Here is a 23,259-nt window from a genome sequence, read left to right on the forward strand (position 1 = left end):
GATGGGAAGAACAAAATGTTTAACTTTTTAAATTTCCCAAATTATCTACACTGAAGTAGTGTCACTTACATAAAAAAGGAGAATTATACTGAATATCTCCCCTAACGATTCTAAAAACCTACTGTGTAACAGCCACACTTCTCACTTGCTTTATGAAGACCCCTACCACAATCATATTTTCCTTAAACCCACGTGTGATTTGGTATTATCTGCTCACATCATTCCAGCTTTCCTATCATTATATAATCATTCTTCTTATATTCCCCTCAAATCATTATTTCTGGATTTCTGGAGACCCTTCAAAGTAACACCAATGATTGATCCCATTTTTATGAGTACCTAGTGTGTATAATTGTTTATCTGATTGTTTGTAGGCTGTTGAGTACTACACACAACTCTGACTCCCTAAGCATATAAGATTTAGCTCTTTTGTGAAAAATATTCAAAGATTGCTTTCTTCAAAAGATCACCAAGCCAAACATTTGGCCATATTTTTATTTACTACATATACTATAAACATATACAATACATGCTACAAAAAAAACATTTTTAAAATTTAACTGTCAATAAAGTGTATAGTGTTATAATACAATGGCACATGTTTCATATTTTATTTCAAATTGGTTTGCTTATCATCCATTTCAAACCTTTAATAGTGAAATGTTACTTATGGATAATTAAAATTATCTATTTGCATTATTAACAATAAACAATTCCAACAATTAATAAGAATTAACCATGTCAAATATTAGTATCCAAAAAAATGGGTTTTTGCAGAAATTATTATATAAAATATAGCAGCCAATTGCGGTTTATTTTGCTCAGTGACAATGTACATATGCACTTGAATAGGATTCTTGCATTTGCTTTTGGAAGATACTTATAAGAAGTCCTTTGAGTTCTTAAGGTCCAACAACTGCCAAACCCAGGCAAATCCAACCCAACAATTCATGTAATGGTTTTGGACAACCGATCACTGAGAAAGTCTTCTGATTTGGGTAGAGCTGCATGTTCCACCAAAATTACATATGATGAAAAGAGACATTACAAGCCAATATCAAGGTCAGAGGCAAAAAAAAAAAAAAAAAAAACACAAACATTCAAATCAGTTGTGACAAAGCTTTTCTACAAATATTTTAGATGTCACACTTTCAGGAAAACAAGATTCAACGTGTATTGGGTTTTACAGTATCTACGCTCTAACTGAAAATGTAAGAGTCGTCAGATGGAATTAAATCTAGTATTGCAAACCTGTCCATTCAACATTACTGAGCACCCACTATGTGCATAGCACTGTGCCAACATTTTACAAGTTGAGTATTAATGTCTTTATCAAGCACTATCTTAGTGTGAGGTAAAAATATATTAAATTAGCGTCAACTCATTAGTCTGCTTGTGGTAATGTATGTAATCCTGTGCCAGCTGGCTTCCCTGTGCCATATAATGAGCTTCTGCACACCTCGCATTCACTCTCACAAATCTGTATGCCGGCTGTGCCAGGCACGGTGCTAGTCACTGGGATATCATGATTTAGCATACGTTCAATGAATGCAAATTAATCTTCACCTAGGCAAAACAACTGGAAAAATACTTTTCTAAAATGAGGCCCAAAGCAAAGAACACGGTGTTTCTATTGGTCATATCACACCACAGACCAGTAAGTGCTTCTAGACTGGGAACTAAATTTGAAAAAGTTTCATATGGTAGTCTAAATAGCCTACATCATTTTTGGTCTCAGAAGTCAATTCTTTGGAGCACCTTACCCTATATAAACCATTCCATACTTAAAAGGGTTTGTAAACTAAACTTGAACACAAAGAAAAAGCGCCCCAAGTGAAGGCAGTTTATAACATCGTGTATTTCAAGCACTATTCTGGCCATATGAAACAAATACATAAGTAATTCATGATTGGTTCAAACATTTTTCAAAGCACTAAAACCCTATCCCCAAACTCATGTAATTTTAACTTGATTTTTATACAAGTTGTACATAAAGCAAAGGGCAGAATTTGGCCCCCCAACCATCCATGGAATATTCTAAGTGATTGGTCCTTCCACTCCAAGTAGAAGCTAAGAATTCCAAGAAGTCCCCTGACAGAACAATGGCACTCAGGAGAATGGCATGCTGGATCCCATTAGCCAGGAGTCCACTGAACTGTGGTAGCAATGTGAACCTACTATGACCCTTTGAGGGATGGCAGAGAGCTGGGAGTTTGGCTGTCCACGCAGTGAATCCAATACTGGCTTAAAGCTATGCACTGAATAAAGTGCTCTGCACATCCTGCTTATCATCTGGAATGAAAATAAACACTTATCTTGAGAATTAACCTATCTGCAGGTCTAGGGAAAAGGAATTACAAGGCTTGAAAGAATCCCAAGAAAAAGTATGAAGCACTGACTGGGAAGGAAGACAAATGCCTCTGGTAGTGTCCTCAGAATTCTCAGGATTTGAACTGTCAGAATGAGTCATACAATGGTCATGTTCCATAAATGAAAAAGCAATCCCACTGGGTACTATTCACACGTGCATGATTACTTCATGGGGTGGAAGGGAACAGTCTATTGCCATTTGACAGCATAGTTTCAGAATGAAAACCAAACCGTTGAATAAATCAGGGTAAGTGGTGTTCAACACTTCTCTCCCGTCCATCAGTTTTCCACAGGTTGATTTGTATTGCCTGAGAAAAGGGAGGCAAGATGCTGCTCCTTTCAGATACACTCAGGCAATGGTGCTACCACCTAAAACCACCAATTCAAAAGTTAACACACAGGCCCTCCAGTTTCGTACCCTGAATATGGTAAATAAGACCAGGGATGGAGTAGTTCAGTCTAAAAAAGATCACAGGCAACAGAATGCTTATATAAACTAGACTGCTTTGACATCTGTAAGAAAACTGTATAGATGGCAATTGGAAAAAAAAAAAAAGATTGTTCCCATCTGTCAGCAAAACTGTTTGTTGAGCTATACTCAGCTGAAGTCCTCATCGGGATTCTGTTGATCCAGCAGACGGACATGTGTGAATGGGAAGTGACCTCGTTTGCCATTACACTCCCCTTCCCACTGACCACTCACATTAATCTTCGTAACCTTTACCAGCTCACCGACCTGCAGGAGGAGAATAAGGACAGCACTTTATTTCCAGTTATGAATGCAAGCTGAAAAACTCCATTCTCTGGTTAGCCATACCCTGCCCATGTGATTGCTCTAGGACTGATATTACAGAAACGGCTATTTGCTGCCTCCCAAGCCCCAGCCACCAGACCGATTACTTATGGTTAATGCAGGCAAGAGGAAGAAGTGATTTTAGCAGTGCAGAGAAAAACAGAGTACAGAAAATAGGAGGAATGCTAGAAAATGACACCTTTTGGAAAGTTCAAGTGTCTTTGGAGCAGCAACCCTACCTAGGATGATCTATATGCCCTGTCTTTGTAGCCACTACTCTTAGCTTCCTGCCTGGTCCACACTGGCCCTCCCCTCTCTGGCATATAGCAGTGCAATTCTCCAGCCCACTCTTATACACACATCCTGGCCTGGTGTTGCTTGTCGAGCAGAAGACAATCAGAGGAAGCATACATCATTTGGTCCCAGAAAACGGAAGTGTTCCCATCACCGTCCTACCAAGGCAAGGCTTCCCCACTTGGTACAGGCGAAGACTCCAAATTCTATCAGCTCCCTGAAAGCCTCAACCTTCTTCAGCTAGTTTTACTTGGCAGGCCACTGCCTGCCAGTCCCCCCCACTACCCACCCCTAAGCAGGTACTGACAGACTTTGCTGCTCTCTCAATGCCACCTGGTACCTGTTCCTTAACAGTAGGAGGATATCGTGTTTCTGCTGTTACAAAAAGTTTTCCTGTTGCAACATCAAATATTTTTGACAATCTAGGATATATCTGTGTCTTAATATGAAACTTAAAAGATAAGGTGTTTGATGAATGGATTCACCCTGTAGCAAAGTATTTAACAATGGTGAGGTACGTTCCCAAATGCCACTAAAGAGCTTTATGACTATCCTTGAATTATCAACATCTGAGTTCTGCACACGCAAGTGGTTTCTAAACATTACTGTTCATTTGGTTTCATTAATAATGATATTTAACTCCCATAAAGTACTATAGTGCTTTATATAAAATCATTTTCTGATAATCATATAATCCTTTAAACAGGAATTCTTTTCATTTTACGTATGACATTCAGAACAACTACATGTTACACCTGAAGTCACAAAGCCAGTGACAGGGCTGAGATTTGAGCCCAGAAGTATCCAGCTCCCAAGCCCATTTATGTTCTTCCACTATATTAAGAACTTTCAAACTATGCTCCCCTAGCCCTGCAGGTTCCTTCCCTACGAAGGCCTATGGGCTGACTACCAGCCAAAACCAACTCGTTTAGGCCAGGGCCTTCTCTTAAACCAGCCTGATCTCACTCACAGAGGAATTAGGTTACCTACTGACCTACCTACAGTTTCCTTAAGAATTATATGAAAAGCTTAGAGGCCTAAAGTGGCTGCAGGAATCATAAGATGCTGAGAAAAGGAAGAGAGAAACCATGGAATATTAGAGAGACAGGGATAAGATACAAGGGTGAGAAAAGGCAGCAGCTTGATGGGTTAATAATGAAGATGAAGGCTGATGGGGAAAGGTGAGGAGAGAGGAAAATGACACTGCGTATCTGTCTTTGCAAACAGATCCAGCTCCTACAGGCTCTAGCACCCAGGGTTCTGTTTATTCCCAGCAATCTTCCAATTCAATTCCTGATATCTGAGCAGGCCAACTATGACAAGTAAAAATTTTCAGTCTTTGTAGAGGAAGATCTGAACATCAAATGAGAATTTCTTTGGTGGTAAAAACAGTCTGGAAGATTTCTTCTTATATCCCCAATTCTAGTTCTCAAGACTACCTCGCTTGTTCCCATCTTTTAAAAATTCTTAACAGCATTACAAGAAGTTAGGCTCTATATAAACTCCGTAACGTGTGACTATTCCTTAGTGAATTTTCCTCCTTCCTGACCTGTCAGCTACCTTTGACTCCCCATCCTTCTCACACACACACACACACACACACACACACACACACAACACATTACTGGAATTAATGCCCCTCCACCACTAGCCCCTTGCTATGTTACAGTAAACTTTACTAAGTGCAACGCTCTTCCCTCTCATTTTTATTATATACTCATGTTATACTCAAGTGCTATTCAGACAGCTGGACCCAGAATAAGTTCCTGACCTTAAGAAAGAAAAAAAAAAACACTTAAAGGAATAGGTATGCTCGTGTCAAAAATTTAAACTGCCACTCATGGGACTTCCCTGGTGGTGGTCCAGTAGTCAAGACTCTGCTTCTACTGCAGGGGCACGGGTTCGATCCCTGGTTGGGAAACTAAGATTCCACATATAGGAAAATAAATAAATAAATAAATAACCTTGCCACACATGTTAGATTCTCCTCCAGATGGGCAGTAAGTGGCCAGTTTCTTTTAAGAAGCTGGTCTGATGCCATCCCAGCTATCTGAATCCATCATTTTACTGATATTAAAAACACAACTAAGGGACATGAGGGAACAATGTGGAATGGTGAAAACATTCTATACTTTCATCTGGGTGGTTGTCACATAGGTATATATGCATATAAATTCACTGATCTACATACTTATATACTTAGGACTGGTACATTCTACCAAATGATTTCATATCTAAATAAAAAGGTGAAAAGAATGTTATGTTTCTCCAGCTTTTCTTTGTTGCTCAGTTGTGTCTGATTCTTTGTGACCTCATAGACAGCAGCATACCAGGCTTCCCTGTCCTTCACTATCTCCCAGAGCTTTTCTAGGTGTTTTGTAAAAGATGGGTCTTCAGGATACAAATTTACGTCCACCATTCTACTTGACACCAAAACCCAGGTTTAAACACCTCTCTTTAAGACTGTCATTCTAAGAATAAGATTGTTGTTATTCTTAAGCATTCAAAGTGCTGTCTCAAATCATGTCCCAAAGAGCTCTAAGCAACGGGTAGTTAAAATGTGGACCATCCACCCGCTCCATGGCATCAGTACCACAAAACCACACTAGCTTCTCTACAAGAGAGCAAAGCCTTCTGCTCTGCCCTCAGACCATTCTTCCTGCAGAATTCTAAGTGAGAAATGAGTCAGGGCTCCCATACAGCAAGATGCTAGTAGGGAGAAGAATGAAGTGCAAGATAGGCCTTTGGACAGCATCAGGGTCATCTCTGATATACACTCTCTTGGTTCTAACTACAGAGAAAGACTCAGGAAAAGCAACCATCTTCTGGAACCCAGAATTGTTTTTTTACAGTTGATTAGGTTCTTGGCAGAAAAGTCCAAACATCAAGGGGTGAAAGAAAGGTTGGGTCATGACTCTGAAATGGTTCTGATTTTTAAATGGGTAAAAGAGGAAAGCTGTAAGCATTTAATAAGCTAATTAACCTGCCCAAAGTGGCCTTGAAGCACAAATACTTCGAGGTAGACCTTATTAAAATTAAATACCTATGCATAATACCCTACGGGTTCTTTCTCCTGAAATAGTCAAAGCACATAGGGAGTCCTGGGGTCAAGAACAGACAAGTCCCAAAGGCAAAAACATGACTATCTTTGAGAAAACATGCTATGGAGCCTGAGGCAGAGTGCAGGAGGGGATGGGGCAGTCTAGGAACATGGCACTCCACTAAGCGCAGTTCTTTCTCCAAGTCAGAAATGACAAGGTAATTTGTGCTCCTCTCCCTGTTAGGCAACAACACTCTAAAGGAGAGTTCCCTCAGGCAAGACCAGGGAGGATCAGGGGGTGCACACAGGTTTGAAGCTTGGTGTACTAACTCAAAGACAAAGAAAGCAAGACTGAGTGCCTGCCCTACAAATGCTCCAATTTTAAGACACAAAGGAATGTACTTGCAGTAATAACTGTAGTTCTCACATTACCAATTTCAAAATTCACATTACAGATGGAAGAAAAAACTCATCTGCGCACTAATGAAAACGAAAGAACTTCTAAAGGACCTGAAGCACGACAAGGCAGTTAACCTTTCTTTTCATGAGGCAGACTTCACTAACACCTTGTAAAGGAGAGACTGATGATGCTTTCACCACCAAGGTACTATTTTAGTGTTGAGTTAGTTCCTAGTCTCTCAACCCTAAACCACACCCTCAGGAGTAAGTCTGCAAGTAAATCATGGCGTCATGTGTAAAGAGGACCGAATGTAGTTACTCTCTTTTCCTCACTCCCAGGGAACTTAATGAACACTCACCTTTACCAGTGAGTTCCAGGCATAATTAGAAAAAATATGAAGTCCAAATGGCATTAATTTTTGGTGTTCCCTAAATAGGAGACGGATAGGGTCAGATACCACTGAGCGACTTCACTTTCACCATGCATTGGAGAAGGAAATGGCAACCCACTCCAGTGTTCTTGCCTGGAGAATCCCAGGGACAGGGGAGCCTAGTGGGCTGCCATCTATGGGTCGCAGAGTCGGACACGACTGAAGCGACTTAGCAGCAAACAGGAGACACCAGAAACTGTGTGACCTCCCCTGCTGGCGCAACCCCAGGTGACTGCTTTTCTAGTTTCTATCCCTGCTATCTAAGAGGAAAGGCATCAATAGTTGCCAATGCTTCTTTGATCCAGATTTGCTGCATGATTCCTGTGAGCTCAGGGCAGGAAACACATATAACTAACTTTATGTAAATAAAGCCCGGGAAACCAAGTGCAGAGACAGACTACAAGGACCTTGTTTTCAAAGACTTTCAAACACACCAAGAACACATTTCAAGATCTGACTGAAGGAGGGAAAAAGGTAAGAAAACTACAGCAATCTAAGACAGGGCTCGGCAAACTGTGTGGCCCATGAGCCACATCCAGCTTGCTGCCTGTTTCTGTAAATAGCTTCACTCTAACACAGCGAGCTCATCTGCTGTTTTGTCTATGGCTGCTTTCTAGCTACAGTGGCAAACTGACAGAGGCTGCATGGCCTGTGAAGTCCTTCACAGGAAAAGTCTGCAGATCCCTGATCTACAGAATAGGTAATATTTAGGGCCCATCTAAAATCTTTAAAATCAGTGAAGACAAGTGAGGCCAATTCAGTCTTAATGATTCACTTGCCTCAGAGACGGACTGAAGTGCACATGGCTCATATTCGTGGATCATTGCAGGTCTTTGAGATTTAACTCGTAGGTACATTTCCTGATGTCAAGCAAAAGCACCACACTGAAGACAGGTGTTACCCTGACTGTAGTCCAAGTCCAAAAAGATCTTTCTGTAGCTCAACAACTGATAATAACTGAAACTAAGTTCCCCACCCTCTTGATGAGAGGTACATGGAACACGTACATTTTAGCTCAATACAAGGAATTTTCTAAGAACTAGTACAGTCAACGAGACCCGAGGTTCCCAGACTGAAGAGTCAGAGGCACTGCCGCCAATTCTGAGGGGTCCCACCAAGTATTCTGTATTTTTGAGGGAAACAGAAATATCTGATGTCTGTTATGCCATGTGAACTACAAACTCAAAACTGTTAACAATTTTGACATCAGATTATACTACATCCCTTTCAAAGATGTCATGTCTTTGCAAAGCTGGGCTTTGGCAGTTGCTATGATAAAAATCAAGTACCTTATGAAAATAAATGTGGAACAGGAAATGAAGGTGGCAATGTTCCACATGATCCCAAGGTTTGAGAAACTTTGCTATTTAATGGGGGGTTAAATAACTGACTATTTTATTAAAATGAAAATATTATTTTCTTTCAATTATGTTTATTATTTTTTCAAGTGGGTATGAAGTTATTATACATATAGCCAAGACTTGTCACGCAGTTCTTACACTTCCTAATCTCATTTTTTCTCTCTGGAACAAAGGGGAAATTAAGATCTTCATTTCACTTTTCCATATATAGGTCAAAAGGCCTAAATAACTTAAGGTTTCAGAGCTCTACATGGGGAGATGTAGAGTTAATATAGTCACTGCTGCATATAACCAGGGACTCATGGAACTTTACATCTTCCCTATCTGTGACCAGAAGAACAGGTTCACACCTAAGTCCACCTGAAAGGCTCCTTGGTTACTCAGAAGTCTTATCTATCAAAGGCAAGAGGCCAGGCTGAATCAGAAAATGGAAGTTACATGAATAGTACATTCCAAGATAATATGATTGTTCTGGACAGTCTACAGAGGCATGAAATAAACTTTAACACCTGCAATTTACAAGATAAGATTCACCACTATTCCAGCTCCCAAGGAGCCATGACTCATGAAACCAAAACCAATCAAATTGAAATCTCAGATCAAATCTAAGACCAAAAAAGTAAATGAGTAAATGGTGCCTCTGCACTGTTCTAGTGTTACTTCCAGTGTTTCTCCTTCAAAATACGTTTGTTTAAAATCTCTTTATTAGAAGCTCCAGGATGGAACAGATGGTGTCTTCCTGGTTCGGTTACATTCCCCAGAGTTACAGTGAACCAAGGAATACCCCTACTTTGGTTGTTTGCTAGAATTAATCCCTTCTTTCCAACAACCTTCATTCCTACTAGAGAAATCTGATGGGTGGGAAAAGAGGAAGGAGTCATTGACTTATATTCTACTGGAGGACTCTGGTCACAGCAAATATACCATGCAGGAAACATCCATCTGTAAGGGGAGGACAGGTGGATCCTGAACATAAGTACAGAAACCCTTCCTTAAAAACAACCTTAGAGAGACACCGATATATAACACAGTAAAACAAAGTGGCTTTGACGGAAGTAAGAGAGGTGACCCAGAGCGCTGCATCTGCAGCTACCTTCTGGGAAATACTAGGAGTTTGGACCCTTACTATACCTGGGGCTCTGCCCACTTCTAAAATGCAATGATTTCAACATCAATTTCAAGTTAACTGTAAAACTTCTCCGAAATGTGCCTAGCTTGTCTACAGATCTCAATCTATAATGGGTCAACTACAGCAATGAATTTTTTTCTCATCAGAATGCGAAGGTCAGAAAGTCAGAGCTTCCTAATCTTATCTCCTGGCTTCATCTCCACAGGGACTAGGCATCAGCTCCTATGGAAAACCAGAGATGGGAAAGGAAACTGCCTCCCTGCACAGAGAGTACACATGAGGACACGCTGCCAGTTACACCACACAAAACTGACAGGAGGGCAGTATCACCACCACAAAACAAAAAGTACCACAGATGCAATCTGGGCATGGTTGAAAAGGCCCCACTGTAGATCTGGACTCCTCATCTCTCCAACTAGTTTAAACAACCCATTCAATCCATCCCTTACTTTTTTCAATAAATGAATAGGGGTATCTAAGGTCTTTTCTAGCTTTAGATTTCTGTGATGCTAAACTAACATGATGTTTTCTTAAGTACATGAGGTGTTTTTAAAGTTATTATTTGGGGTATTTGTTCTAACGTGAAAGAGGCTATTGTCATCAGTCAACACATGTGGCTCAAAACTAATACCCAACCAAAAAAGGAAACTTACTGACATCACAAACCACTCTTCTACTTTAGTCTTTATTTTACAAGGTTTAGGTTTCACAGTAGGGGAGCAGCTCGACCATTCTGGAGCACTAAAGCTTCTAATTAAGGCAAGCATCGTTGGGGCAAACAATTCTGGGAATTCCCTGATGGTCCAGTGGTTAGGACTCGGCATTTTCACTGCCATGGGCCCAGGTTCAATCCCTGGTTAGGGAACTGCTGCTGCTGCTAAGTCACTTCAGTCGTGTCCGACCCTGTGTGACCCCATAGACGGCAGCCCACCAGGCTCTCCTGTCCTTGGGATTCTCAAGGCAAGAACACTGGAGTGGGTTACCATTTCCTTCTCCAATGCATAAAAGTGAAGTCGCTCAGTCGTGTCCGACTCTTAAATCCTACAAATTGCTCAGTGAGGTCAAAACCAAACCAAACCAAACCAATTCTCTTTAAGAAAGGAATTGCAAGTGGAAGCAAAATTAATGTGGTAACTATTCTCTCCTGGGTATTAGCTAGCTATTTCCACACTCCAGCCCAGTGCTAACAGGGCCTGCAATAAATGTCGAGTCACAGCTGTCATGGGCACAGCACCATCTTGGCTGTTGCCATCATATGAACTTAAATGAAAACATGAAGCTAGAAACTTGTTTTCCTTATCCTCCAAATTCTAAGTGGGAAAAAGTAGTGTAACCTAGACAACAAATAATTCCTTTCTCATCAAAAGCAGGACACAATACTTTTCAGTCACAACATGATCTCAAAATATACACATTTTAAAAGCACACATTTTTTTTCAGTCAAACCTGTAGACCTAACCCTCCTTTGCACCCACTCTTCAGAATGCAAAAGAAAAACTTTAAATCCAGTAATATCAGACTATTTCAAATAAATTTCAGCTCACTGTACAGCCTTTTACTTAGGCAACTCCCACTCCTAAGTGTATAAGCATGATCCAAAGGATTTTAGAGATTTCCATTTACAAAAATATAGTAATACTTTAGCCCCTTCTCTGCTAACCTGCCCCCCCCACCTGAGTAACTTCAGCCTATGTTCATGAAATTTAGCTACTTGCTTAAAGTGATCATATCTGAAAGGCTCTGAAAGACAGGAAAGCATGCCACTTCTACACTAGCTTTTATGCTGAACCACTACCTCTGCATAACTCAGAAAGGGAGGGAGGGAAGGAGGGAAGAAGAAAGAGAAGAGGTAAGAGACAAAGCTGTGAGTGCTAAGGATAAGAATAAATACAATGCAATGGTTGGCCGGAGGAGATGGGCTACCAAGGATAACTATTCACCAGTAAAAGGTAAAAATTTATTCCTCAGGAGGAAATGGTTTCTTGAGTATAAAACGCATCAAACAACAAAGACCAAGTAAACCTGCTGCTTCTTGGAATTAATACTTTTGGGTATCTATCTCATTATACCTTTACAAGTAATCAATGGTAAGAAATCCCAAGCCCCCTAAAGTAAAAACACATTTCTGTAAGAAAATTCATTTAAGTCTTTTGATAGAGACCACTTATACTCAAATTTGTGGAGCCCACTTATTTCAGATAATGATAAACAGAAAGAAACAGATTAGAATGTAGATGAAAAAAAATATTTTAGGTTAATTCCTGTGAATTCAGGTGGTGTTATTAAAGAAGTCAAAGTATGGTTTAGTAAATCAATCAGAACATTCAGTTACACAGTTTTAAGCTTACTCATTCCAAAATAGGTTTTCTATAAAAAAGAGAAAAGCCCACATTAAGTGCCAAGATCAGTACTTAATGGTAAAAGTACCATTCAACATCTATAACAATGTTACAACGCTGCTGCTTGTATTCAGCATTCCTACAAAGCTCTAAGAGGTCTGAAAGGGAGACCCTGTAGCAGATCTCTTCTTTCTACATTTTGCACATTATGTACCTCCAAAGCCAAGGCTGTCTTGTCGTAGGCATTAGGGACTCGCTTCTGGATTACCCTGGCATAAATGGGCCCATTCTGGAGGTTAGGGAGCGGAGTGTTGACGCTGGGTTGGGCATAGGGCCCAGGCTCCGGCCCACCCAGTGGCTGTGGGTGGGAACCCTCCTGGTTACCTCCAATCAGAGCCGATACTGAGGCGGAGGCAGGTCTATACTTCTCCACGTAAGGGACTGGAATCATCCCTCTCTTGCCTTCGCTGTCCTCCGCATTCCACCACTGCTCTTCAGGCTTATCCCGGATTCTCAGGATGTCTCCTTTCTTAAAGGGAAGATCTTCTTCATCATTCCCATTAAAGTCAAAGAGGGCTCGTACATACTCTGCCTCTTCCTGCCTGAGAATCACTCCACTACCCTGCCTGGATCTGGAAACTGGTTCTATCAACGTTGTAGTGTCCAAATAGTGTATTTTGTAGAATTCCAGTAAAGCAGGCAATGAATCAAATTCTTGATCTCCTATTCGGAGTCTGGAGGGACTCACCCCTAAAAAAAAAACAGAGCAGGGTATTATTGAAAGATATACTGGAGATGAAATGCAGATTTTAAGCATCTCCCCGCACATATTTACTCAATATTTAACCAAAAAGAAAGAGAAGGAAAAAAATAATCTAAATAACCCCTTCTCCTAACAGTAAACTAAAATCATACTTTGTACCTCAAATGTTCCCTGGGAATAAAGTAAGCGATCACCACCTGCAGCAGAGAAGAGACAGAGGCTGTGATAGAGCAACCACGCCTGTCAGGACAAGCTCACATACTGGACCAAAGACAGAGCACCATGGAGACTTCTTGTTCATTCTACCAAAACGTTCTGTGGCTATTCGATTTACAGAGTACAAGGGTTCAAGGCTGTGTTAGTCTTCTTTTTCTTTTCAACCTCAGGAAATGTAGCAAGCTCTCCGTTTTCACAGGTCCCAGCAGCTATCCCAACAAAAGGCGGGATATTTTATTCTCAATTTTTCACTACTGCAAACCATGCTCTTACGAGTGCTTTTATTAATGAACATTTTTATTACCTCTTTAGGATAAACTTCTTAAAATGCAACTGCTGGATCAAAGGGTAGGAACACTAAGGTTTACGTTGCCTGTCGTCCAAAAAGTTTTGATTTTACACTCGCACCAGTGGATTATGAGTTCCCATTTCCCCCATGTCCTTGCCAGAACAGCAAGGATGTCTCTTCTTAAATATCATCTTTGATTGTTTGATGTTTTTCACATTTATTCAATATCTGTACTTCTTTTGTGAAAATTACTTGTTCGAGTTCTTTGTTAAAGAGAGGGCCTAAACTACCCTCACCACTCCTATTAAAACCAGTCAGTCAAAACAAAAACCTAACCAATCCATCTAAAAACCCTTTGCTGTTAATGCTGTGAAACAGGAACACTGCAGTAGCCCAGATGTCTAAATTGCTTCGCCACTCTAAAAAAATGAGACCAAATTATTTTGTTCCGTGTTAGAAAACACTCTGTCCAGATAGACCAGAAAAAGTACATTTCAAATTCTCTCCTGGGGAGAGGTGAAGTGATAAACTTTGGAGGTTAACCAGAAGTCCTCAGTATAGAACATATATTGATGAGTGACTTCTCTTTGCACCCATATGAAACAAAGGCCGAGCCTCAATTTAGAGGACAGATGCACATTTCTTACATTGCAAAAGTCCATCTGTGGAATTCATGGCTATAAACTAAAACAAGTTAATAGCCCACAGCCAGTAATGCTGGCTGTCTCTCTGACTCAAGATGTTGAAATACATGCTCATACCCAGGATTGTCCATCTATGGCAAACACTCCTCAGACACTAGCAGAATGCACCCCAATAGTTCCAAGTACAGAGCTGGTGACTGGAGAGATGATTTTGGTTATGACCATAGCAGAGCACAGCGGTGCTACATGCCGGAGTTTCTCTTCTCTAAACTTGATCACTGATGGGTAATTATTCCTATTCCAGCCTGGTAAACAAGGAAGACGCATGGCTACCTCATCCATCACCTCGAGGCTACACTGATCCTTCAGGCCTGTGGAACTATGTGAAAGACAGAGTCAGTGTGAGCTCCAAGAAAATCTACTTTGTACTGCCTGGTCAAGAAAGCCTAAAGGGCAGAGTGGTAGGGAGAACCTTCACACCAGCAGAGAACCTAGCTTAGAAAGTTGTCCTGGTGACACCTAGGAAGAAAAGTTCCCTTCTTAGAATTCACCCAACAATACGCCAAGGTACAACTGCCAATATGGCTGTCACTAGTCACCCTTTAGGGACCGTGTCATTAAGTGTTAGACAATGAACATAACTCTCAAGTGAGGAAAATCTGTCCCCAGGTTTGACAAACTCACAGCATAGCTGGGCATACAAAGGCAAACACAGTGTGGCTGGTGAGCAAGGGGCACAGCAGCATGTTTCAGGAAGACATTCTTTTTCTCCCCTGGCATTCACTTCCAATTGGGGATGTACTCTTACAAAAATCAGTGGCAACAACAAGCTACGTTTTAAGATAGAACAAAATTACGATAAAAGAATAGCTCTTTCCATTCCTGAATGGTTCTTTCTTTCCTTCTTTCATTTTGCCCCATTGGGAAGCTTGCGAGATCTCAGTTCTCTGACAAGGAACTGAACCAAGATCCCAGCAGCGAAAGCCTGGAGTCCTAACCACTGAACCACCAGAGAACTCCCTCTTTTCCTATCCTAATGACATTATAATTATTCCATAGAGGAATACCTGTTTTTGTGTACTGCTGCAGCAGTTACATGTTATATATATATATATATATATTTTGGCAATCAAGCTTCAGGAGAGGAGGGGGAACAAAATATACATACATAAGTTCCAGATAAGCCCAAACCTCACCACAGCCGTGTGCTCCGGCTCCTTTTCCCTAGTTCATCTCTTTCCAACCACAAACAGCTAAAGCCAGGAAATAGAAGGGCGGGAAAGGAAGGAGACACAGTCAGTCAGTCTAGAGAACAGAACCAACAGCAGAGTTCTCATAGCTTGGACTTGGAAAACTTCACTGACTTGTTCTCCATCAAACCTGTGCTGGATTCTAAATATGCAGTTATGAACATAGTCAGAAATCAAAATCAATGCAGTCTGAGCTATCTTTTAACCAAAAGAGTTGTACATGCTCAACTCATCACTTCCAAGCATGTCAGCCCTCAGGTTACAACAGTTTTTACAATACCATTCCCTGTGGGTTTTATGAAGAACACCCGAGAGCTCTGTGGGCTAAACAGGCCAAGTCACTTCTGGCGTGGGCATCGCCACAGTGGCTCCATTATCAGTCTCTTAATCTCACACTTCCTCTCCTTTCTTCTCTCATAAATTCTCATTCCCTCTCTTCTTTCTCCACTGCCTATGGTATTTATAGAAGTTCCTTGAACGCTCTTACCATCTGTCCACTACAAAGAACTAACAAGGCCACTGACTTCATTTGAGAAAGTATCCTGAAGAAGTTCTAAAAATGGTGGCTATCAGCATGTGACTTGGCAGATTCAGACTTACAAAGTTTGAAGAATTCAGGCTGTGGTATTTCTAGCTATCTGAATTGTTATTTTACTTTTCATAGGGATCTATACTAATAATAATAAAATTTCTAAAAGTAGCTGGTATATTATAGATGCCCAATAAAAGGCAAATGAGCTTAATATATATCCCCCAAACCTCTGAACACCTCTGTAAATTTTCAATTCTTCCCAAAGAAGATTCCACAGAATCTCAAGATGCTTCTCAAAAAGTGCTGTGGTCAGACTGGTTTGAAAAACCCACTATCCAATACCTGCCTGTCTAGAGTCACAATTTCACATGAACATAGGGAAGGCTTAGAGAATCCAGCGATAAACGCACTTTTTTTTACTACGGATTTTGGGGGGGGGGGGGTCTAAAATCTTTAAGTAACTCACTAAAGAACTCCTCATAGAACCACTGAATATCTTTAACTCATTAAAGAGTGAATCATGAGGACCAGGTTTGAGAACTACAAGGATGAGCCAAACAAATGAAATAAATGCTGGATGTTCAAAAAGCCAGCAGTGGTTAAGAGGCAATCCCCTAGGATCTCCAGAAGTAGCCTGGCCCAGCACCACCTTGAAGAGGCAGCACAATCATCACCCTAGCATCTGCCCCCACCCCCAAAATGAGACAAGCTTTTATGTTCCCCTCACCCACTAGGGCCAACAGGTAGGAGGTTCTGGGCTAAGCGGGTAATGGAAGCCATCATCTTATTTCCACACACTGGATCCAAAGTTCCTTCATACTTCTTGATGCACCCCCACCCAGCACTTACTCCTTCAGACATGCTGTGAGCCTCTCAAAGCTGAGAATTGTTTTCCATTTTGCTTCAATTTTTCCCTCTCCACCACATCTGTTAATATACCTAACGCTAGTTCCATTCCTAAGCATTTAATATTTAAACTCATTTAACCCTTGAAATAACCCTGTCAGCACTATTTCCCCTCTTTCACTGATGAGGAAACTGAGGCAGAGAGAAGTTAAAGAACTTGCCTAAAGTTATATGAGCAGTAAGCAGAAGGTAAGGAAGGTTCAAACCCAGACTTCAGAACACAAGCTTTTAACTATTCTCCCAACTCATATTTACTGTTTTATTGACTGTTTATTGGACAAGGTCTAGTAAAACCTCATGTTCAAGAGGTAAAAACTAATGGATCAATCAACAATTGCAAAGTCTTCCCAAGAGGTACACCTGACAGAGTGTGCCCGGTAGACTTGACCAAGCCCTGCCCTATGGCCCTGGGGCACAGTCAGGGGACTTCCAGGCAATGGCAGCACCGGCAGCCTGTGGGAGCTAAACACAAGTTAAAAACAAGCTAACCAGAAAAGGCTGAGAATATCTGGTCTGTTTTGTTCATATACCTCTAAAATGTATATCTAAGCCATTCCGTACAAATTCATCCTATGCATTATGTCCACAAAATACATTATATAATCCTAAACAAAAAGCTCATTTCCCATATTTAATCTGCCAAATAAGGTTATTAAAAACCTCTTCATCACTGACTTTAGATAGCAGATGCATACTGCCTGAGCGCTAAAGCCAGCTTCTTGTCATCCTTTCCTTTGGTCTTTACTTAGGCCATGCCACGCGGCATGCAGGATCTTAGTTCCCCAACCAGAGATCAAACCCATGCCCCCACAGTGGAAGCCTGGAGTCTTAACCACTGGACAGCCAGGGAAGTCCCTCCTTTCAGTCTATAAACAGAACCTGGGGCCCAGAACAGAGAAAAAAGTGTTGAGGCTTCACACTGCACTGCTGGGATCTCAAAAGTAAACTGGCTTTGACAGAAAGCAGTGCAGTGTAACAGTGTCAGCTCTCAGGCCACAATTCCTAGGTTCAATTCTGGCTCAGTCACTTACAAGCTGTGTGACTTTGGGGCACTTTACTGTATCTCTGTCAGTTTCCTCATCTATAAAATGGAAATAGTTTAATAAGTGGAGATCATAGTACTTTCCTCACTGGACTGTTATAGACAGTAAATGAGACAAGGCATATAACATACTCAGCAAAGTGCCTGGCACAGAATAACCAGTCAATAAATGTCAGCTATTAATATTGTATATGCCTCTCTAAAATTGAAGAAATTCTTCTGTGTGGTTTCAAAAGAAAAGAGCTTGATGGGGGGAGGGGGAGAACAAAGATTAAGTAATCTTTATAAAGACAGCAACTGAATAAATTGTCCTATGCAGAAAATAGGGTACATGGCAGAAACAAAAAGGACCACAATGCCCGTGAACCTTCCACACCCCAGCCACAAACTCTGGCAATCCTCACCTTCTCTCCTGGGCCAAAGATCTGAATTCATATCTGTTATGAAAAGGTGGAGCTCAACATTAAGCTAACAGCTGAGATTAAAGTTATTAACACCAAGATGTGGGGAAAGCTCAAACAAAGCTGTGTGTTAGTCACTGAGTCGTGTCCAACTCTTCGCAACTCCATGGATTGTAGCCTGCCAGGCTCCTCAGTCCATGGGATTCTCCAGGCAAGAATACTGGACTGGGTTGCCATTTCCTTCTCCCGGGGATCTTCCCCACCCAGGGATTGAACCTGGGTTCTCCTGCACTGCAGGCAGATTCTTTACCATCTGAGCCACCAGGGAAGCCCCTGCTGCTATTTCCAAATTTTGCAACCAACAAAACACACAAAAGGTTGAGAACTTGAGTTTCAGTGACTGTTTGCCATCACGTCACTGCACAGTAATGCAAAACCCCAGACATCATGAAGGTGGTAAAAAGAACATATTTGGTTTAGAGCAAACACACATTCCCACCTCATGTTATAATGCTATTAAACCAAACAGACTGAGAAAGACCTAGAATAATTCGTAAGCTTTACGATCCCTATGCTTTTTTTTTTAATTGGTATGTGTTAACAAGAGATTATCCCATTTCATTTCTGGTCAGAGAGAATAAACCTAAATTAGGACTCTCCTAAAAAAGTAAGTCTGCAAAGGCTGGTTCAGGAGTCTCCTAATTCAGGTGAGACTGGCCTGAATCTAGTCTCACGTGGTCAGGATTAAACTGCTTCCACCTGGAACAGCGAGGTGGCACTAAGACTCTCCGTACTGTTACACAGATAACAATAACCTCAGAATTACTCTGTAAACCACAAATCTCAAGTACCAAGTGCACAAATCCCTTTAACAACTCCAGTGGCCTGGGTGAGTGTCATGTCTCAACCTTTAGCAAGGAAGATCCAGTGCAGATCATTTAAACTCTCAAGAGAGTCACTTCAGTGGGATCTGTTTTCAACATCTAGGAAGACTCAAGCCACAGCCCTCAACTTACTGAACAAGGAGAGGCCCTGGAGGACAAGACTGATAACGTTCAAGTCCAGGGAAAAATGAACTTCCATTCACTTTCAGGGGAGGGATTGTTTCCACTGGCTTATTTCTGAATTATTTCCTGAAATTAAAAAAAAAAAATCTTTCCTCCACTGATTGCTTTGAAAACTATAACCCCCTCATTTTGGAGAACAGTCTCTGGACGCTAAGATCTCTTGGACACAGTCAGCCGGGTATCAGCTTATTCAGGGCTGGTCACAGAGGCTTTTCTTCTATAACCAAGGCACTTAGCTCACCACCTTCATTCTCCGCGGGGGAAGAGGAAGGTAAAAGTATTTTGGAAAAATGCCCAAGAAAGGAAAAAGCTGACCGATTTCCTGAGGGTGTCTCCATCCCTCTCGGCCAGTATGTGGTGACTTCCTACCAAAGGCCACCAGGGGAGTATAGCCAAACCCGGCTCTCCGACACTGCAGGAAATGTTTCAAGCCTAAAAAGCCACTTGTAGGATTATCGGATTCATTCCCGGCACCGCTGCCAAGTGATGCCCCCGCAGTGCCAACATCATTCTCAGCTCTTTGTCCCCACGTTGCCCGGCTCTGCTCGGGCGCTAGCCCCACCCTGGGGCCGAGGCAGTTCCCCTTCCCCTGGGCTGTCCTCCCAAGTCACACCCAGAGGCCTGGGTCAGCGGCTCCTCCTCCCCCACACACTCGCGCTGGTCCGTGGGAGCGAGCCCCGGCAGAAGCTGCGCCCCGGCCACGCTCACTCCAGCCCTGTGCCCACGTCCCTCGTGGGGGTGAGCTCTCGAGGAGCAGCCAGGCTGGGGAGTTCCGCGGCCCTCACCCCCGCCCGGGGCCTCCCGTCCCGTCCGTCCCTCACCGGGCGGAGGCTGGGCGGGCGACGGTGGCACCGGCGGGCGCGGGCCGCTGCTGTTGATGATGTAGTGGGAGACGCGCGAGTTCTCGGAGACGCTGAGCACATAGTCCCCGGGGCTAGTGCTCGAGTCCCGCACCAGGAACACCCCGTGCCGCTGGCCCTGCAACAGCGCCACCGCCTCCTGCCGACTCAGCCGCCCCCAGTACCAGCTACTCCGCTCCTCCGAGTCGAAGTTGCCCGCCATGGCCGCCTCCGCGCCTACACGCTGGGCCGCCGCCGCCGCCGCCGCAGCCGCGCGCGCCCCTCCAGCCCCGGCCCCGCCGCCCAGCGGACCGGCTCGGGTCCCAGCCTCACAGCAGCGCCCGAAATGGCGGCGGCGGCCGCAGGCCTTCCCCACCGGAAATGACGTGATTCTGGCCCCCCGGAGGATGCCGGGAAGGGGACCACCGCCCGCCATTGGGAGAAGGGCAAGCGACATATCGTGAGAGCACTGCGCATGCGGCCTCTTGGGCGTCGCCGCCTGGCTGGGACTGGGACTGCAGAGGGTGACGGGGCGTCCAGGACCGAGGGGCGGGGCTTCAGCTACCAGACGGCTGTCGGCGACGCGGTTCTTTGCTCCTCCAGGTTTCAAGTTACTGGAAGGCCCAGGCTTCTAGGCAGCGACTAGGGTACAGAATTAGAGCAGAAAAGGTGATGTGGCCCCAGGGGCTGTGTTTCCTGAGACTGTCTTTTTCCGATGGTTCCTCCAGCTTCTCCCCATGCCTGCTGAAGTTCTTATTTTCATTGATTCATTCAGCAAACAGTTGACACCACATTTGCCCTGAGGGTGCAAAGGTCATCAAGGGTGAGCCCTTCCCTCACCGAATTCTCAGACCAGTGGGAGAAACCAGGAAACAGTCTATGAGGAAGGTGTGCCAAGTGATACGATGGGGAAGGGGCAAGGGGCTCTAGGAACACATAGCAGAGCCCCCTAATCCATTCTGTAGGGGAATCCAGGAGGGCTTCCCAGAGGAGGTGACTTGCACTGAATATTGAATGGCAGTCAGGGAAGAGCATTCAAGACAAAGGGAACAGAGGGTGCCAAGCCAGGTGGAAGTATGGAGTTCTCTCTGTCTAGGTTCTTAAGACACCTGCCCAGATTCTCTAAACTCTAATTGTGGCCATGGGTATCCTCTGCTCTCCCTGCTGTCAGGACCACCTCTACATCCCGTATCTATTTTTGTATTCTGTGACAGCCTGCTCACTGCTTTCTATAGTCTTGCTGTCCCTAATTGTATAGCACACATCTGCCAGTTTGCACTTTCTCAATTATAGCTCTGAGTCAGCTGCGATTCTGTATAAAACTTTTAACAACCTCCAGGTGTTAGAACTCCCCGTTTACCTCGCAGCATACAACCAAGCCAGCATCTCATCTTCACCACTTCTACATGAACCTTGTGTTTCTTCTCTCTGGAATGCCCCTCCACTCCTTTGGGGATCTCAGTGTCAAAAGTGTCCCCTTTCCTGACCATCACATCACTCCCTCTCTGTATGTACAGCCCTATTTCTTTATTATCTCTATTATGGTTCTTAACCACTGTACTGTAATCTTTCATTTACAAGTCTGTATGCCATGGTAGATCTCAAAGGCCAGGCATCTACTGTAGGAGGCACTCCATAATCATTTCGTAATAACAGCTAACATTTATTCAGGAAATACTACCTGCCAGGCATAGTGCTAACGGCCCTTAGATGGATCACTTCATTTAATCCTCTCAACAACCTTATGGATTGGTCCCATTTAACCAATGAAGCTCAGAAGGGTTAGGTGACTTGTCCAGAGATACATAGCTGCTGTTGGGATCTGGGATTCAAATCCTGGAAGGAGACGAGAGCTATGATCACTCTGCTGTGTCCTCAGACTTCTGAGGATAGGAAAGGCAGGAGATGGGTGGGGAGAGTAGAGGAAGGATGGCAGAAATAAACATTTTTAAAAAATCAGTCAGCCCTGGGTTTCATGGTTTTCTATGAATAACACACCTCTTTCAGACCCATTTCACATGCCCCGGGCCTGCTCTGGGAAGGGGTGGGGAGCAAGGGCATCTTCTCTGCTGTGGGTGACTCATCACGACCCTGGCTTAGTCACAGCATGTCACCACAAGCCAACAGAAGAAGCCAGGCCAGGGTAAAGTCTGGTCCTTTGGGGAAAAGAAGTGCCTGCTTTTCATTTCCCCAGGACGACTGGCCTTTGGGGCAGGAACTGACCATGGACTGCCATGGGGGTCTGAAGCAGTGCCTCTAAGCCCCCTTTCTAGGACACATGGACATGACAGAACAAAATACCTTAAGAGAAAAAGAAAGAAGGAAAGAAAGGAGAAGAAAAATAAAGAGGGAGGCAGGAGAGAACAAATCATAACTAAGCTGAAAAACAGGCAAGGAGATTGGTAAGGAGGGGATGAAAAAATGAAAGTGTTAGTCGCTCTTCGGGACCACATGGATTGTAGCCTGCCAGGCTTCTCTGTCCATGGAATTCTCCAGGCAAGAATACTGGAGTGGATAGCCATTTCCTTCTCCAGGGGAACTTCCCGACCCAGTAAACGAACACGGGTCTCCTGCACTGCAGGCAGATTCTTTACCGTCTGAGACACCAGGAAAGGAGGGGATACCTAGCACCAGGCAGCCATTAAGTGTATTCTGCCTCGGAGTACAGAGAACCTACAAAGTCAGAGGCCAATGAGGTGGGAACGGGAGTGGCCCTGGGACAAAAAAAGGGCAAGTGCTACTGCCCCTCCCTCCTTTCTCTTCTCCTTCTCCCCCTCCTCTCCCCTTCATACAGAAAGATTTACAGCTAAGGTGGTGGCTTTTGCCCCTTGATAAGTCTGAGATCTGCCCTACAAAGAATGTAAAGAATGTGACCTTCTTGTGCAAGAAGATGCTCCTGGAGTTGCCTGAAGGAGAAGCAGAGATGAAAGGGGAAAAGAAAGAGAAGACTTCCCTAGTTCAAGAGAAAGCCACATCAAAGTCGTCCACTCCCTCCCCTCTAACCAAAGAAAGGCGTTCCTGGGAAATCCCTGGCTATCCAGTGGTTTGGACTCTGTATTTTCACTGCGGAGAAAGGCACTCTTTTAGCAAAGGACCAGGAGCAGGGGTTCGAGGACCTATTTGCCTGCCTGTGTCTCCTAAAGTCCTGAGAGTT

At 43.3% G+C, this 23,259-nt stretch overlaps 1 protein-coding gene and 1 non-coding gene across 4 annotated transcripts; one reads left to right on the plus strand and one right to left on the minus strand.

The window, feature by feature from the left end:
• Window positions 1-457: 457 nt before the first annotated feature.
• Window positions 458-20,491, minus strand: CRK (CRK proto-oncogene, adaptor protein). Of its 3 annotated transcripts, none has more exons than XM_027519668.1 (3): window positions 20,088-20,491; window positions 12,541-12,906; window positions 458-3,106 (listed from the first exon to the last, which is right to left on the minus strand). In XM_027519668.1, exons 1-3 carry the CDS (start codon window positions 20,326-20,328, stop codon window positions 3,099-3,101), a joined length of 615 nt encoding a protein of 204 aa, XP_027375469.1. In that variant the 5' UTR covers window positions 20,329-20,491; the 3' UTR covers window positions 458-3,098. The 3 variants fall into 3 exon arrangements, with proteins under 3 accessions (XP_027375469.1, XP_027375468.1, XP_027375470.1); XM_027519667.1 differs by having other exon boundaries at window positions 12,371-12,906; XM_027519669.1 differs by lacking the exon at window positions 20,088-20,491 and adding an exon at window positions 19,216-19,868 and having other exon boundaries at window positions 12,371-12,906.
• TRNAE-UUC lies at window positions 10,610-10,682 on the plus strand. The gene has a single exon. It is a non-coding gene; the product is annotated as a tRNA-Glu (tRNA).
• Window positions 20,492-23,259: the final 2,768 nt, after the last annotated feature.

This window comes from Bos indicus x Bos taurus, chromosome 19, assembly GCF_003369695.1.
Source record: "Bos indicus x Bos taurus breed Angus x Brahman F1 hybrid chromosome 19, Bos_hybrid_MaternalHap_v2.0, whole genome shotgun sequence".
NCBI lineage: Eukaryota > Metazoa > Chordata > Mammalia > Artiodactyla > Bovidae > Bos > Bos indicus x Bos taurus.

What these genes read in the sequence shown, in the direction of transcription:
- CRK (XM_027519667.1), bottom strand. Translation starts at nt 20,328, where the DNA reads ATGGCGGGCAACTTCGACTCGGAGGAGCGGAGTAGCTGGTACTGGGGG. An exon ending in GCCCGCCCAGCCTCCGCCCG is followed by an intron (nt 12,907 to 20,087) that starts GTGAGGGACGGA and finishes TTTTTTTTTTAG; the next exon opens with GGGTGAGTCCCTCCAGACTC. An exon ending in AGACAGCCTTGGCTTTGGAG is followed by an intron (nt 3,107 to 12,370) that starts GTACATAATGTG and finishes CTCCTCCTGCAG; the next exon opens with GTCGGTGAGCTGGTAAAGGT.